At 41.8% G+C, this 17,633-nt stretch overlaps 1 protein-coding gene across 1 annotated transcript; it reads left to right on the plus strand.

Annotated features, from left to right (window-relative positions):
* Nucleotides 1–1,661: 1,661 nt before the first annotated feature.
* On the plus strand, nt 1,662–15,325 carry fxn (frataxin). Its single transcript, XM_046348755.1, has 6 exons — nt 1,662–1,854; nt 2,742–2,834; nt 4,013–4,104; nt 4,662–4,782; nt 12,710–12,807; nt 14,562–15,325. Exons 1-6 carry the CDS (start codon nt 1,738–1,740, stop codon nt 14,698–14,700), a joined length of 660 nt encoding a protein of 219 aa, XP_046204711.1. The 5' UTR covers nt 1,662–1,737; the 3' UTR covers nt 14,701–15,325.
* The last annotated feature ends 2,308 nt before the right edge of the window (nt 15,326–17,633 follow it).

Below are 17,633 nucleotides of genomic sequence, written 5' to 3' on the forward strand. Positions count from 1 at the left end.
TTACCTGTATGGCTGCATATATTAAGGTAGCTTATTCTAAGGTTTTACTCGAAATAATGCACTAAATCACACATTTGGCAAATAATTGCGTTATACATCATGAAATTAGATGTGTAACGCAATTATTACATTGAGCAATTATCAAAATATAACTTGATTGATTGAACATGAAATTGATTTCAATATAATTGAAATATATACTGTAGGCCTATGCAGCGTATTATCGTTTAATGTGGTGCAACTTTAGGTTCTTTGAAAGAGGACTGACGATATGTGGAAAAACACCCTTAGAACCTTCGTTGGAGCATCGTTGAATCTATGTTTCCAAAAACCACGGTTACCATCACAGTCCTCTTTAAAAAAACATATTTTTTAAAGAACTCAGTTATCTTTGTATTCACACTGCCCTTGCCTTTGAATAAGGACTCAACTCTTTTGTCACTTCACCTATTTTGTGGACCGAGTCCTCTTTGTATTGACATTGCTATGTTTAGAAAGGAACCAAGATCTTTTTCCAACATTCACTCTGGGTTTTTACAAAGTGCAGGACAAGTCATTCAATCAGAATGTGTTTTCAGACAGCTAGAGATATATATGTATTTATAGTTTGGAAACTAATCGATTGTATTTAGTTAAAATATTAGACATAATAATTGTAATCAAAATATACTTTTAACATGTAACATGTAACATGATTGAAAACAGAATAAACAGCAATAGAATAACTGCAGAATAAATAATGCTGTAATTGAAAATTGTACACACAAGGTAGGTACTGCCCTTTTAAGAGCTAGAATATATTTTGTACCCTATGTTGTGATTCTCACCACATACTATTCAAACCCCACAATCATTAAACAGCTGATGAAGCTCTCTTGGCCTATAGATCACATATTGCAAACAAATAATCTGAGCTAAAAACTACAAACATTTTGGCATTTCTGTGCGACTTTGACAATCGCTAATCAATATCCAAAAACAGCACACATTTTATTTTCTGTGAACCTGCACATCATCTCTCTTATGTGGCACCAATGTGATGGTTTATAGCAGGGGAAACGGTATTGCAGTAGTCTAGAGTGTGGTGCGGGAATAATGACAAGAGAACCTGGGGAGTTTTGCGTTTACATTGTCTTGAAAAAGTTAACCGGACCACGGAATTAAAACGAACCGAACTCAGACCACCACTCGATATGGTTTTACATCGAGGCCTCTTTCGAGGGGGTTGAGTTATTTTGGAGTGTTCACAATGCACACAAAAAATATGCGAACCGCACTGAGTTCACCAACATTGTCTGAAAGGAACCAAGTGTGAAAACACCCTTAGATGCTTTTGGGAAGCCGGGCCCTGCTACTTCGGTGCATACAGTAAGAAAGGAGAAAGTTCTCTAAGGTGCCATCCCACTCCAGCCCGGCAGGTGGCGGTAATGCGCCATAACGGTGTGGCCAAATAGGTTTAACACTAGTTACCATAGCCACAAAGTCAATATGGGTTATAATCACAAAAATGCTTGAAACAAACATTTGCTTTTTGGTCATAAGTTAAGGATAAGCATAAGGTTATCAGTGTATTACGGTTAGGGTTAAAATCGCGTTTTAGGAAGAAACATTGTAGAAATAGACTGGGTTTTGACTTTTTGGCTGTGGTAAACCGCCAAACAGACATGAGTAGACGGTTCCCGAACAGACATAAACAATCAAGTTGATAACAAGATCAGCAGCACCGAAAGGCGAAAAATGCAGAGGTTATCCATTAAAAAACTATGTATTTATCAATTCATACGCGACCAGAGCTATAGACTACAGCAGAGAACGACGACATGTGTACAAGGGACCAGACATCTGTCTAATGAGGTAATGTCATGTTTGCCACGCCGCTAGTTATGTTTTGAAACAGTGTGTAACAGCTAACGTTAGCGAGCAACATTATAGCTGCCAAATAGATGGGCGATAATGGGAGATTTACTTTTGGCAAATCTGATTTAAACCTACCGTTTGTCTCGTTGGTTCGTCCTTATGGCTGTTGGACATGTCACATTTAAGACAAATTATCGATAGGAAAGTAAACTTACCGATTTTAAAGATGCTACACAGGATTTGGGGTTAGAGGGGGGGGGGGGATTTAGTATTGTAATTTCAGAAAATGTCCATAATATTTTCAGTAATAGTGGAATAATAATAGTGTTTCACAGAGTTGAGTTACTTACCCCGCCAGTCTTGTGATATTCGCCTAATCATTTCCTAGGATTCTACACTGTGAGCTCAATTTAAGTTTAAATGAGAAAACAATCACTGAATAGTGAAGGGACTCATGGTGACATATTTAAATAGCTGCGAAATATCTTTTCATTAACAAAAAAATCTAATATTTACAGCAGTTTGAAGTTGGTGGAACAAAACCGAAAGTAAGATTTGTTTTGAATGAATTGTGCTTTTACTTTCTGTTTTGTTCCACCTGCTTCAAACTGCTGTAAATATTATATTTTTTTCTTAATGAAAATATATTTCGCAGGTATTTATATATGTTACAATTATTCCCTTCACTATTCAGTGATTGTTTTCTCATATAAACAAAAATAATACTGTGAAACACTATTATTTCACGATTGCTGCAGATGGATGGACATTTTCTGAAATTACAATGTCCCCCAAAAATATAACACCTTTAAATATATGGGTGTTTACCAGCTGAATCATGTATACATGATGCAATAACAGATATTGCCTTCTCTTATTTTCAGCACCTGGGAAACTCTCGCTGTCTGAGAACTCGGTCTGCACCAAATGACACATCTAAGCATGTGATCTCGAGGAGTGCCCTGAGTTCATTGAAGGTAAATGTACTTACTAGTTGGCAGAGTAAGATTCAACATTTTATAACGGACAAGGGACATTCCTTTTTCTATGACATATTTTTTAATGTAAATGTGCGTGGCATTGATTACACTTTGAAGGCCTCGCTACATTTTGTGACGAGGGAGAAGCTGGCCAGGTGTATATCACCTTGGGTCGTGGTCATCAACTCTGGTCCTGGAGAGCAACAGGGTGAGGGGGATTTTTGTTCCCGCCAGCGCTAATAACACATGATTAAACTTACTAATCATCAAGCCAGTGGTTGAACATATGTTGGTGATGCTGGGCAGGAACAAAAGACTGCACACGCTGTGTAAGCTCCAGTACCAGTGGTTGAACATATGTTGGTGATGCTGGGCAGGAACAAAAGACTGCACACGCTGTGTAAGGTCCAGTACCAGTGGTTGAACATATGTTGGTGATGCTGGGCAGGAACAAAAGACTGCACACGCTGTGTAAGGTCCAGTACCAGTGGTTGAACATATGTTGGTGATGCTGGGCAGGAACAAAAGACTGCACACGCTGTGTAAGGTCCAGTACCAGTGGTTGAACATATGTTGGTGATGCTGGGCAGGAACAAAAGACTGCACACGCTGTGTAAGCTCCAGTACCAGTGGTTGAACATATGTTGGTGATGCTGGGCAGGAACAAAAGACTGCACACGCTGTGTAAGGTCCAGTACCAGTGGTTGAACATATGTTGGTGATGCTGGGCAGGAACAAAAGACTGCACACGCTGTGTAAGGTCCAGTACCAGTGGTTGAACATATGTTGGTGATGCTGGGCAGGAACAAAAGACTGCACACGCTGTGTAAGGTCCAGTACCAGTGGTTGAACATATGTTGGTGATGCTGGGCAGGAACAAAAGACTGCACACGTTGTGTAAGGTCCAGTACCAGTGGTTGAACATATGTTGGTGATGCTGGGCAGGAACAAAATACTGCACACGCTGTGTAAGGTCCAGTACCAGTGGTTGAACATATGTTGGTGATGCTGGGCAGGAACAAAAGACTGCACACGCTGTGTAAGGTCCAGTACCAGGGTTGGTGACTGCCAACTGTCTGGTGCTCTAGGGAACTATGATAGCATACTGATAAAAAATGATTTGCCACAGAATTTTACTATGCAATGATATCCCTACCTGTGTATTTCTGTCACAGTGGCTTGATAGCAGACCTGGAGGAGGAGAACAGAGGAGAGTCCTACATGTTACTTCACCAGTACGTACAGAGGAAAACGCTGTTCAGATAAGGTAAAGGTACTATGGGAGACTAGAGGAGTGCTAGCAAAGTATAGTATCACCATCGATGACACATCCCATTTAATCTCTTGAGAAGCTCCTCGTGGCAACAGGAAGGATTTTGTAACTGCAGTATTAATCTCTACTATAATATGTAGGTCTACAGTAGGCTATAGTCTATTTCCTTCACTTTGTGGATGGGCTAACTCACTTTGTGGATGGGCTAACTCACTTTGTGGATGGGCTAACTCACTTTGTGGATGGGCTAACTCACTTTGTGGATGGGCTAACTCACTTTGTGGATGGGCTAACTCACTTTGTGGATGGGCTAACTCACTTTGTGGATGGGCTAACTCACTTTGTGGATGGGCTAACTCACTTTGTGGATGGGCTAACTCACTTTGTGGATGGGCTAACTCACTTTGTGGATGGGCTAACTCACTTTGTGGATGGGCTAACTCATTCTTTTCAGTGGACATTCGGTTCTCATGTCAAATACAGTTCACATCAAATTCAGCCTCTGTGTTTGTTGACCCTCATTCTGACCCAGTGTGTTTATCCCTCTCCAGGGAGATCAGCGAGGCAGCCTATGAGAAACTGGCAGATGAGACTCTGGATTCGTTGGCTGACTACTTTGAGGATCTGATGGATGGACCACTAGCAGGGCCGGAGTTTGATGTTCTCTTTTCTGTAAGTACACATCACGTTGTCTTCTCTGTTCGTACACATCACGTTGTCTTCTCTGTTAGTACACACCACGTTGTCCTCTCTGTTAGTACGCACCACGTTGTCCTCTCTGTCAGTACGCACCACGTTGTCTTCTCTGTCAGTACACACCACGTTGTCTTCTCTGTCAGTACACACCACGTTGTCCTCTCTGTCAGTACACACCACGTTGTCTTCTCTGTTAGTACACACCACGTTGTCTTCTCTGTCAGTACACACCACGTTGTCTTCTGTCAGTACACACCACGTTGTCTTCTCTGTCAGTACACACCACATTGTCTTCTCTGTCAGTACACACCACATTGTCTTCTCTGTCAGTACACACCACGTTGTCCTCTCTGTCAGTACACACCACGTTGTCCTCTCTGTCAGTACACACCACGTTGTCTTCTCTGTCAGTACACACCACGTTGTCTTCTCTGTCAGTACACACCACGTTGTCCTCTCTGTCAGTACACACCACGTTGTCCTCTCTGTCAGTACACACCACGTTGTCTTCTCTGTCAGTACACACCACGTTGTCTTCTCTGTCAGTACACACCACGTTGTCTTCTCTGTCAGTACACACCACGTTGTCTTCTCTGTAAGTCCAGGGAAATACTGTACATACTGTACCAGTTCCTCTCTGTATCTGCACTCCTCTCGTTTGTCCACTAGGGGTAGCTGTTGACTCATGTCATTCCATTGGAAGTTTGACAATCCTATTTGCAGCATTTATCCTGAGTTCTTCATCAGAAAATAATATTTGTGAATAATGAGTAGTTCTGGGTCTGTGTGTCTGGTTGTGAATGATGAGTGTATGTCTTAGGGATCCATGAGTCATTAGAGCTGTAGGATAGGATGGCAATGGTGCTGTTATGTGCAGGCCAATTACTTCCTAAGGGCAAAGGTCACGGGAGGAAATAATGATTGTAGTGTCCTCAAATCATCAGACATGCCCAGGGCACTAAACACCACGTCAATACACTGATAGCTGTGTGTGTGTGTGTGTGTGTGTGTGTGTGTGTGTGTGTGTGTGTGTGTGTGTGTGTGTGTGTGTGTGTGTGTGTGTGTGTGTGTGTGTGTGTGTGTGTGTGTGTGTGTGTGTGTGTGTGTGTGTGTGTGTGTGTGTGTCCATGGGAGTAAATTGGTCTGACATTATGGCAAAAAAAAAAAGTGTGTTCATGGTGATATTGAGCTGACCTCTTGACCTGGGTCAGTGCTGTACCAGACAGCTAGAGGATCTATTGATGCCCAGAGAACTGTCTGGCTGGCAGACTGCTGATGTGTGTTTGTCAGCATCACTGCTTCTAGGGGACATCTTGCCTCTACCAGTACCGTTTATGAGTCCACTGAGTGTGTTATAAAGACAAGTGTTTCCAATACGTGAGGTAAAGAGGTCGATGGAATTCGACCAAAACAGTCGTCACCCATGCGTCCACCCGTGGTGTTGACTCCTCATTGACTGACATCAAAATGATCTTACATTTAGTCTCTTGTAAATATGTGTACTTGAGGTAAAAACCAGAGTATAATGCTGTATAGATGTCAACCCCAATACATGTTCATGTTATCGTCACCAATCAACTGCAATAGTTAAAAATGACTGACTACCTCCATCTGTATGCTAGCAACGCTACCAGCTTATACGAATGGGAGTTAGCATTTAGCAAACATTTTTCTAAACCCCAAAATTTAATTTTCTAAATATAATGCAGCAAAAACAGCCACATACTGTATATCAATGTAAAATACCAAATAATGCATGCAGAGCAGAATTAGGCCGATACCCTCTAATTAATTATCAAAATCCAAATAAGAGCCGTTCAATTCTACAACCACTTAAAAGGAAGCGATTTCTAAACCTTCCATAACAAAGCCATCACCTACAGAGCAGCTGGCCTAGTGGTTAGAACGTTGGGTCAGTAATGAAAATGTCAAAGTCCAGAGCTGACGAGGTAAAAATCTGTCGTTCTGCCCCTGAGCAAGGCAGTTGACCCACTGTTCCCCGGGGCACCGAAGACGTGGATGTTGATTATGTCAGCCCCCTGCACCTCTCTGATTCAGAGGGGTTGGGTTAAATGCGGAAGACACATTTCAGTTGAATGCATTCAGTTGTACAACTGACTGACTTTCCCTTACAGAGAAATTAACCTGGAGAAGAGCCCCCTAAACAAGCTGGTCTTGGGGCTCTGTTCATGAACATAAACAGACCCCACAGAGCCCCAGGACAGCAACACAATTAGACCCAACTAAATAATGAGAGAAAAATATATAATTACTTGACACATTGAAAATAATTTACCAAAAACATAGAAAACTGGAACCCTATTTGGCCCTGAAACAGAGAGTACACAGTGGCAAAATACCTGACCAATGTGACTGACTCAACATTCAGGAAAGCTTTGACTATGTACAGACTCAGTGAGCCTTGCTATTGAGAGAGCCTGCCATAGGTAGACCTGGCTCTCGAGAAGACCTGCACTGCCCACAAAATTAGGTGGAAACTGAGCTGCACTTCCTGCCAAATATATGACCGTATTCGAGACGCATATTTCTCAGATTACACAGACCCACAATTTGAAAACAAATACAATTTTGATAAACTCCCGTATCTATTGGGTGAAATACCACATTGTGCCATCACAGCAGCAATATTTGTAACCTGTTGCCACAAGAAAAGGGCAACCAGTGAAGAACAAACACCATTGTAAATACAACCCATATTTACAGTGCAATCAAAGTATTCAGACCCCTTGACTTTATCCACATTTTGTTACATTACAGCCTTTTTCTAAAATGGATTCAATAATTTTTTTCCCTCATCAATCTACACACAATACCCCATAATGACAAAGCAAAAACATGTTTTTAGACATTTTTGCAATTGTATAAAAAATATTAAATGATATAACATTTACATAAGTACTCAGACCCTTTACTCAGTACTTTGTTGAAGTACCTGTGACAGCAATTACTGCCTTGAGTCTTCTTGGATATGATGCTACAAGCTTGGCACATCTGTATTTGGGGAGTTCCTCCCATTCTTCTCTGCAGATCCTCTCAAACTCTGTCAGGTTGGATGGGGAGTGACGCTGCACAGCTATTTTCAGGTCTCTCCAGAGATGTTTGATCGGGATCAAGTCCAGACTCTGGCTGGGCCACTCAAGGACATTCAGATACTTGTCCCGAAGCCAATTCTGTGTTGTCTTTGCTGTGTGCTTAGGGTCGTTGTCCTGTTGGAAAGTGAACCTTCGCCCCAGTCTGAGGTCCTGAGCCCTCTGGAGCAGGTTTTCATCAAGGATCTCTCTGTACTTTGCTCTGTTCATCTTTCCCTCGATCCAGACTAGTCTCCCAGTCTCTGCCGCTGAAAAACATCCCCACAGCATGGTGCTGCCACCAACATGCTTCACTGTAGGGATGGTGCCAGGTTTCCTCCAGACGTGACACTTTGCATTCAGGCCAAAGAGTTCAATCTTGGTTTCATCAGACCAGAGAATCTTGTTTCTCACAGTCAGTCCTTTAGGTGCCTTTTGGCAAACTCTAAGCGGGCTGTCGTGTGCCTTTTTACTGAGGAGTGGCTTCCTTCTGGCCTCTATCATAAAGGTCTGATTGGTGGAGTGCTGCAGAGATGGGAGAACCTTCCAGAAGGACAACCATCTCCACCGAGGAACTCTGGAGTTCTGTCAGAGTTACCATCGGGTTCTTGGTCACCTCCCTGACCAAGTCCCTTCTCCCCTGATTGCTCAGTTTGGCAGGGCGGCCAGCTCTAGGAAGAGTCTTGGTGGTTCCAAACTTCCATTTAAGAATGTTGGAGGCCACTATGTTGTTTGGGACCTTCAACGCTGTAGAAATGTTTTGGTACCCTTCCCCAGATCTGTGCCTCGACACAATCCTGTCTCGGAGCTTTACGGACAATCCCTTCGACCTCATAGCTTGGTTTTTGCTGTGTTTTTTGCTGTGTATACTGTCAACTGTTTGACCTCATACATACAGGTGTGTCTTTCCAAATCCTATCCAATCAGTGGAATTTACCACAAGTGGACACCAATCGAATTTACAGTCACATAGTAAATGGTCTGAACTTATGTAATTAAGGTATTTCGGTTTTCACGAATTTGCAAAGATAACCTGTTTTCTCTTTGTCATTATGGGGTATTGTGTGTTTAATTTTTTTTGTGTTTGTATATATTTGATATTTTATTTTAGAATAAGGCTGTAATGTAACAATGTGGACAAGGGGTCTGAATACTTTCTGAATGCCCTGTATGTTGATGATGTATTTGTCCTTTTGTACATAGCCACTTTTGTGAGTGTAATGTTTAACTGTTCAGTCTTGGTTACTTCAGTTTTGTTGATCTATTTCACTTGGGGAGGGGGGGATATGCTCTGGAGAGGACAAACACAGCTGTGGGACTGACAGGCATGCAGTCCAGTGTGTGACAACGTAGACATTGAGCTGGTGTTAGGAGGAGACAGTCTAACAGGCTATTCACACTCACTCCCAGTCTCCTCCTAACACCAGCTCACTGGCTACGTTGTCACACACTGGACTGCATGCCTGTCAGTCCCACAGCTGTGTTTGTTGGCACGGTTACATTTCCTCTGGGATAAATCCTCCACAAATATCTATAGTCCTCTTTCTTTCTCACTCTCTCTCATTCTGTCCTCCCCAGCACAGCGCTCTATCTCTCTCCTGTGAGGAGGTCATTTAATAGTATGGTTTTCAATTACCATTTGAAAATGTGTATAAAATCCAACAATTTGTTTGGGTTGGGGTACCCAGGGTCTGTGGGAGTGCGTATAACTAAATATGAGTTAAGTAGAACTATAAATTATATCCAGCTCAGGGCTCCAGCTATGCATTGGTTTGAGAAATGTCTAGCTAAGTGGCTTGATGTCAACATCAAGCATCTTGGTTACAGCAGAGTCCTTCTAGCCTGAGTACCAGTCTCTTTAGCTAACATTCCACTGCTTGTTGTCTTGGTTACAGCAGAGTCCTTCTAGCCTGAGTACCAGTCTCTTTAGCTAACATTCCACTGCTTGTCGTCTTGGTTACAGCAGAGCCATTCTAGCCTGAGTACCAGTGTCTTTAGCTAACATTCCACTGCTTGTCGTCTTGGTTACAGCAGAGCCATTCTAGCCTGAGTACCAGTGTCTTTAGCTAACATTCCACTGCTTGTCGTCTTGGTTACAGCAGAGTCCTTCTAGCTTGAGTACCAGTCTCTTTAGCTAACATTCCACTGCTTGTCGTCTTGGTTACAGTAGAGCCATTCTAGCCTGATTACCAGTGTCTTTAGCTAACATTCCACTGCTTGTCATGTGCCACAGAGACTAGCCTTTCTGCCGTCTTCAAATATGAACATTTTATCATTAATGACCTTGAGAAGTTGATCTTGATTCCATAACCCTCACAGCTATCCTCAAATCACAAAGATTATCTAGAGACATGCAATCCCCTCCTGGATCAAGGTTCCTGTTGCCAATAGGTTGGTGCGTAGAAAGAAATAAACTAACCCCTCGTACTGAGTGTACACACTAACCCCCTGTACTGAGTGTACACACTCAGTACGAGTGATTTTAATAATTTTTTAAAAAACATTCAAAGTTAAACATTTTAGGTAAAACAATATTAAATATTGTCATGTCACCAAATAATTGACTAAAACACACAGTTTTGCAATGAAGGTCTACAGTAGCCTCAACAGCACTCTGTAGGGTAGAACCATGGTGTAGCCGGAGGACAGCTAGCTTCCGTCCTCCTCAGAGTACATTGACAGTAATTATGACAACTTCCAGAGGACGCCCTCCAGCCTATCAGAGCTCTTGCAGCAGGAACTGACATGTTGTCCACCCAATCATAGGATCGGATCATTTAATCTAGTACTGAAAGCATAAGCTACAGCTAGCTAGCACTGTGTAACTACTTACTAGACTGTACACTAACGTTACTGCACGATTGTAGCGGGTTTACTAACGTGTTAGTTCTATTAGCTATGCTGAGTATTACGGTACTTCAGCTAAAAAGGTGACAACAATGTAGGCTGGTCACATACAGCTGATGTATTGTGCATTGAAGTCCACAAGGGAAGAGAAGGAATACAACGTGGCGGTTATGAGAGGGAACTCTGTTTACTTGTGATCAGGGGTGCATTCATTCCTCTGATTCTGGTAGAAAAGAAAAAAAAACATTACTTAAACGGTAGCAAACGGATCAAAACAGGGATAAACATACCTGGATTTGTCCAATAGAAACTCTCGTTTGCAACTGTTGGACTAATGATTACACCCTATATCAGCTAGATGCAGGCAAGAGTGTGCAAGGCGCTATTGAATGTCACTGTCACCTCACATGTCTCTCAAACTGTGTTTACCTACATTGTACTCTTTCATTCAGGTTGTAGCAACATCATAATGGGTATAGGGACAATTCAAGTATCATGTAGTAGCCTAAACCTATCGATGTTACATTGAGCTGGATGAATGGAATATGAATGACAGTCATCCAACATGCTGTAATAGAAGTAAGGCCGTGCTCATGAAACAAATGATAGTCCTCCCTCATCTTGAACAGCCACTGACCGCCACTGTTGTCACGCAGCACTTGAATTAAATTACTATAGATGGTGTGTTTGACCAGGATGACATCACAATGCTCTTCCTCTCGTCCTTGAAAGAGGAGGCCATTTGAGGGGCGTTACAGTAGAGTACAATATCCCTGACGTGTCACTATAGAATCCTCAACAGCCCGTTCTGGAATCCTCTCTCATGGAATCCTTCATGCTCCATTATAGAATGCAGTCCACCACCCTCTCTGTAACACCCATATAAATAGGATTATTTCTACCATGACAACCCAGACACACAACACTCTGTTTAATCTCCTTAATGAGTGGGACATATTCATTAACGCCTGTTAATGAGCCAATAGTGGAGCGCTGCAGCCTAGAGGTCAACTCTGGCCTGGGGAGAGGAGAGGATGGATTTTGAAAGAGGAAATGAGAGGAGGGATTTGGAGAGAGAAGGATGTAGAGGAATGGGAAAATTATATATTTTAGAGGAAGAGCAGAGTAGCGGTGAAGATGAAGAGGAGGTTGTGCAAATCCCATCAAACAGCAGTGGCATTAATTTAAAGAAATATAACCTCATTTAATCTGTGTGTGTGTGTGCAGAGCAGTTACTGGAACCCCTGTGATTATTTCAGGATTTGTAGCGTTCAGACGCTCTCCTGGCAGGCTGCCGCCGTGTTAGATTGGACAACTGTGTTGCTGCTGTATATCTGCCAGCCACGCTCTGCATCCTGTCTGGCTGAATAACCAATACGTACATGCTGCTACAGTAGGTAGACTGAAGAAGCAGTGGTCAGGTATCTGAGGATTTTAATTTTATTTAACTAGGCAAGTCCAGTTAAGAACAAATTCTTATTTTCAATGGCGGCCTAGGAACAGTGGGTTAACTGCCTGTTCAGGGGCAGAACGACAGATTTGTACCTTGTCAGCTCAGGGATTTGAACTTGCAACCTTCCGGTTACTAGTCCAACACTCTAACCACTAGGCTACTCTGCTGATGACTTGTCTTGTAGACTATCGTCCTGTCCAGGGGTTGTACAGTACTTCTGTTGCCTCATGCCATAGAAGCAGCAGGTGATAGGCTCCTGCCCTATGCTTCATTCTAGATCAGACAAGGCTTACTTGCATATACTATATTATCTTTAGAATAAGTTAGAGAAAGATTGAGTCATAGATATTAAGTCAAATTCAACAGTTTTAAAAAACAAAACAAATGTTTATTCTCTCCCTCCCTCCCTCCCTCCCTCCCTCCCTCCCTCCCTCCCTCCCTCCCTCCCCCTCCCTCCCTCCCTCCCTCCCTCCCCCTCCCTCCCTCCCTCCCTCCCTCCCTCCCTCCCTCCCAGAGTGGTGTGTTGACAGTGAAGGTGGGCGGAGACCATGGCACATACGTCATCAACAAACAGACTCCGAACAAACAGATCTGGCTATCATCTCCTACCAGGTCTGTGTTTGTGAACTTGGACAGAACGGCTGTGTACAACGCTTGATTGAATTGATTTGGTAGTTAAAATACATATACAAGCCCCGCCATTACATACTTTGATGTACTTTTTATTTAATATATTACATTTTATTTACACTGACAAAAAAATATAAACTCAACATGTAAAGTGTTGGTCCCATGTTTCATGAGCGGAAATAAATCAGTTTTTATTTTATTTCACCTTATTTAACTAGGCAAGATTTATTTACAATGACGGCCTACCAAAAGGCCTCCTGTGGGGACGGGGGCTGGGATTTAAAATAAAAATCTAGGACAAAACCCACATGACAAGAGACACCACAACACTACATAAAGAGAAACCTAAGATGACAACATAGCATAGCAGCAACACATGACAATACAACATGGCAGCAGCACAACATGGTACAAACATTATTGTGCACAGACAACAGCACAAAGGGCAAGAAGGTAGAGACAACAATACATCACGTATAGCAGCCACAACTGTCAGTAAGAGTGTCCATGATTGAGTCTTTGAATGTAGTGATGGAGATAAAACTGTCCAGTTTGAGTGTTGTTTGCAGCTCGTTCCAGTCGCTAGCTGCAGCAAACTGAAAAGAGGAGTGACCCAGGGATGTGTGTGCCGTGGGGACCTTTAACAGAATGTGACTGCCAGAATGGGTGTTGTATGTGGAGGATGCCGACTGCAGTAGATATCTCAGATAGGGGGGAGTGAGGCCTAAGAGGGTTTTATATTTAAGCATCAACCAGTGGGTCTAGCGACAGGCACACAGACATGACCAGTTAACAGAGGAGTATAGAGTGCTGATAAGAAATAAAAGATCCCAGACATTTTTCATATGCACAATAAGCTTATTTCTCTCAAATTTGTTTACTTCCCTGTTATTGAGGATTTATTATTTGCCAAGATAACCCATCCAACTGACCGGTGTGGCATATCAAGAAGCTGATTAAACAGCATGATCATTACACAGGTACACCTTGTGCTGGGGACAATAAGGCCACTCTAAAATGTGCAGTTTTGTCACCCAACACAATGCCACAGCTGTCTCAAGTTTTTAGAGAGCGTGCAATTGGCATGCTGGAATGTCCACCAAGGCTGTTGCTAGAGAGAATTGAATATTCCTTTCTCTATCATAAGCTGCCTTCAATGTGGTTTTTGAGAATTTGGCAGCATGTCCAACCGGCCTTCCAACCACAGACACATGTGTATGGTGTCGTGTGGGCGAGCTCTTGTGAACAGTTTGCAATATGGTGAGGTTATGGTATGTGCAGGCATAAGCTATGGACAAAAAAACACAATTGCATTTTATCGATGGCAATTTGAATGCACAGACATACCGTGACGAGATTCTGAGGCCCATTTTTTAAGGGTGACCAACAGATGCATATCTGTATTCCCAGTCATGTGAAATCCATAGATTAGGACCTAATGAATTTATTTCAATTTACTGATTTCCTTATATAAACTGTAACTCAGCAAAATCTTTTAAATTGTAGAATGTTGTATTTATATTTTTGTTCAGTATAATATATTACATATGTTTATGTACATTTGATTCACTATTACATACATTTATGTACATTTGAATGAAAATAGTTCAGAAATTTATGTGCTAGTAAATGTTTGAACAGTCAGTTCATCGCTATTTAGGTGTTTTTCAATGTGATTTAGGTGTTTTCAACCCTAGCCTGATATCCCCCTCTCTGTGCCTCTCTCTGTCCTCCAGTGGTCCGAAGCGTTACGACTGGACAGGAGAGCGCTGGGTCTACTACCACGACGGCATCGCTCTCCACCAGCTCCTCTCTAGAGAGTTCTCTATCATCTACAACATGAACCTGGACCTGACCACACTAGTACACTCCTGACCTGGGCCACGTCCCAATTCCCTATAGAGCCAAAGGTAGTGCACTATATAGGAAATAGGGTACCACCCCCGATGTCTGTCCCATCTTGTCCATTCTCCTACACAGCATACTACATCCATGTACTTAATCACAGGTCTGGGAGAAAAAAAAGTTAAACATCTTGAGTGCCCAGATTTCAAGTTAGGATTCAGCTCGGAAACAGAACCAAATGGATTTATGCACCAATACCACTAAAATACCATAACGTTCATATGAGTCTGTGATATAATATAGAGGACATTAATTGTATACATTGATGATCCAGTGTTTTATTTGTGTGTATGTGAATACACACGTGAACGGAGGTGTCGGTCTCGTCTGTAACTGAAGGAAAAGGAAAACGTTGCAGTTGGTTATGATCTCGTTACAACTGAAGCTCCTTCCTGATTCCCTCTTCGGGTTTGGAGTTTACCTCTATTCATTTTTAAACAAGTACCATCGTATTGTGATGTCTAATTTAGCTGTTATAACCTGTTATGATAAACCTGTTGGGACCTATTGAGAAACATCATCATTAATGAACAGCTTGTTTCTTTTTCAAATAAAGGTGGCTAGTTAAACATGATATAGCCATTTGTAAACAACAGACACATGCAACCACTCTTATTTCAATGGAAATGAGTCCAAACCCAGGATTCATTATTCTGTTTCCCTCAATTTTATCCAGGATTTTAAAAAATAAAATATTTTGTTTTAATGGATGAGCCAAACACAGCTAAAACCATAGAAATATAGTTTCTACAAGGAGGATCCCGTTCCAGTCTATGTTCTGTGATGGATGGACCGGTGGCCATGTTGAGTGTTCCCGTGAGTGATCCTGTCACATTGCTATGGTCTGAGGGGCATTGCTCCAGTCATTCTACCTCTATGGCTAAAACAGACGTTAGTGGGCATCTCTCTGATGTCTTATCTCTCCCAAACTACATCTTGTGTTTGATTCACACTATAGAGCTGGTCTGGCCTGGATATGTATCCATCATAGTTTCTGGAACCATGCTGGAAACGACAATACGAAAATGAAATATCCAAGCCAGCACACCACTGTTAAGGTCGGTCCTATAGTGTGCCTTTTCAATTAGTCCATGGACATCAGACATTAGACTGATCAGTGTTCAGTGTCTCTGTCTGGTGATGTTCCTGGGCTACAGACTGTTTTGGAAACATAGTAGACGGGGATTACTTTTAGAGAGTAAGAGTTCTTCCTCTAGACTGACTCTATATCAGTGGTGGAGCTCTGCTCTTTTCTCATTCACTGCTGGGAGATCTCAGTCCTGATGGGCCAACGGGCCTGTGTGGAACTATGGAGAGAAACATATTTATAGTGGAATGTTCTGGAGGGACAGATACTGTCAGAACAACAGTCATACTGTCAGAGAGTTCAGATTTAAGTACATTGATAGGGAGCTAGCTGAGTCGATGGTTTATGTTGAGCCAGGATAATATTTCTGCCGTTCTCCATTGTTTTGAAAAGTTAAATTCTCCTCGGGAATTGTCTGCGTTCACGGTCAAATTCTATTCTGGGAGTTTCAGGTATGAGTTTGTTGAAATGTATGTATCTTTGTTTTATAATTTAATACCTGTAAATAAGTTAAAGCCAGTTTTTCAACAAACACCTGGAATAGCCAGCCAAATAGAAAAAGTAGCCAGTAGCCTCCTCGGGCAGGGTTTGAAAAAATGTTGGCGATCAACCTATATTTTGGAGGCCTCTAGTTAATTCTAATGCCTTGATTCCATCCGAAATACAAATGTACCACCCAGATTGGAATTCGTTGAGGTATTGTGTGTAGAAGGACATGACTTTACAGTTTTAATTAGTGAAAATGTATAAATTAAGTTTTTATTGTTGTTTTGGATATCATATGATCAGGACTATTTTCTAAATACAATAACATTAAACCTTTTTAACATTTAACCTGTCTTCTCTTGCAATGAAGATCTTTATTTAGTGTTTTACTGCAAGATATGAATTTTCCCAATGTTTTGATGTTTGTTCTTCAAAACAGAACAAGTATTTAAATAGCCCAAGACCCACATTATCTTGAAAAAGAAAAGACTCGTGGCTGTTAAATGAAACACGCTAAAGAAAATAAATGAATGTCCCAGAACAATACTAAGGCTGGATTTTGCCTCATTGTTACCACTTAGACTACATTACATGGGACCTGCAAAATTCAGCACTTTATGCTGACATTATTACAAGGAGCTCATTCAGGGCTTTATGCTGACATTATTACAAGGAGCTCATTCAGGGCTTTATGCTGACATTATTACAAGGAGCTCATTCAGGGCTTTATGCTGACATTATTACAAGGAGCTCATTCAGGGCTTTATGCTGACATTATTACAAGGAGCTCATTCAGGGCTTTATGCTGACATTATTACAAGGAGCACATTCAGGGCTTTATGCTGACATTATTACAAGGAGCACATTCAGGGCTTTATGCTGACATTATTACAAGGAGCACATTCAGGGCTTTATACTGACATTATTACAAGGAGCACGTTCAGGGCTTTATGCTGACATTATTACAAGGAGCACATTCAGCACTTTATGCTGACATTATTACAAGGAGCACATTCAGGGCTTTATGCTGACATTATTACAAGGAGCACATTCAGGGCTTTATGCTGACATTATTACAAGGAGCACATTCAGGGCTTTATGCTGACATTATTACAAGGAGCACATTCAGGGCTTTATGCTGACATTATTACAAGGAGCACATTCTGGGCTTTATGCTGACATTATTACAAGGAGCACATTCAGGGCTTTATGCTGACATTATTACAAGGAGCACATTCAGGTACTAGTGTTGCTCGTGAGGAATGGCCATAACTAGGGTCTGAGTTTTGGTATGGTCTGGACAAGGGGGTGGGATTTTTATACTATTTAA

This window comes from Oncorhynchus gorbuscha, linkage group LG05, assembly GCF_021184085.1.
Source record: "Oncorhynchus gorbuscha isolate QuinsamMale2020 ecotype Even-year linkage group LG05, OgorEven_v1.0, whole genome shotgun sequence".
NCBI lineage: Eukaryota > Metazoa > Chordata > Actinopteri > Salmoniformes > Salmonidae > Oncorhynchus > Oncorhynchus gorbuscha.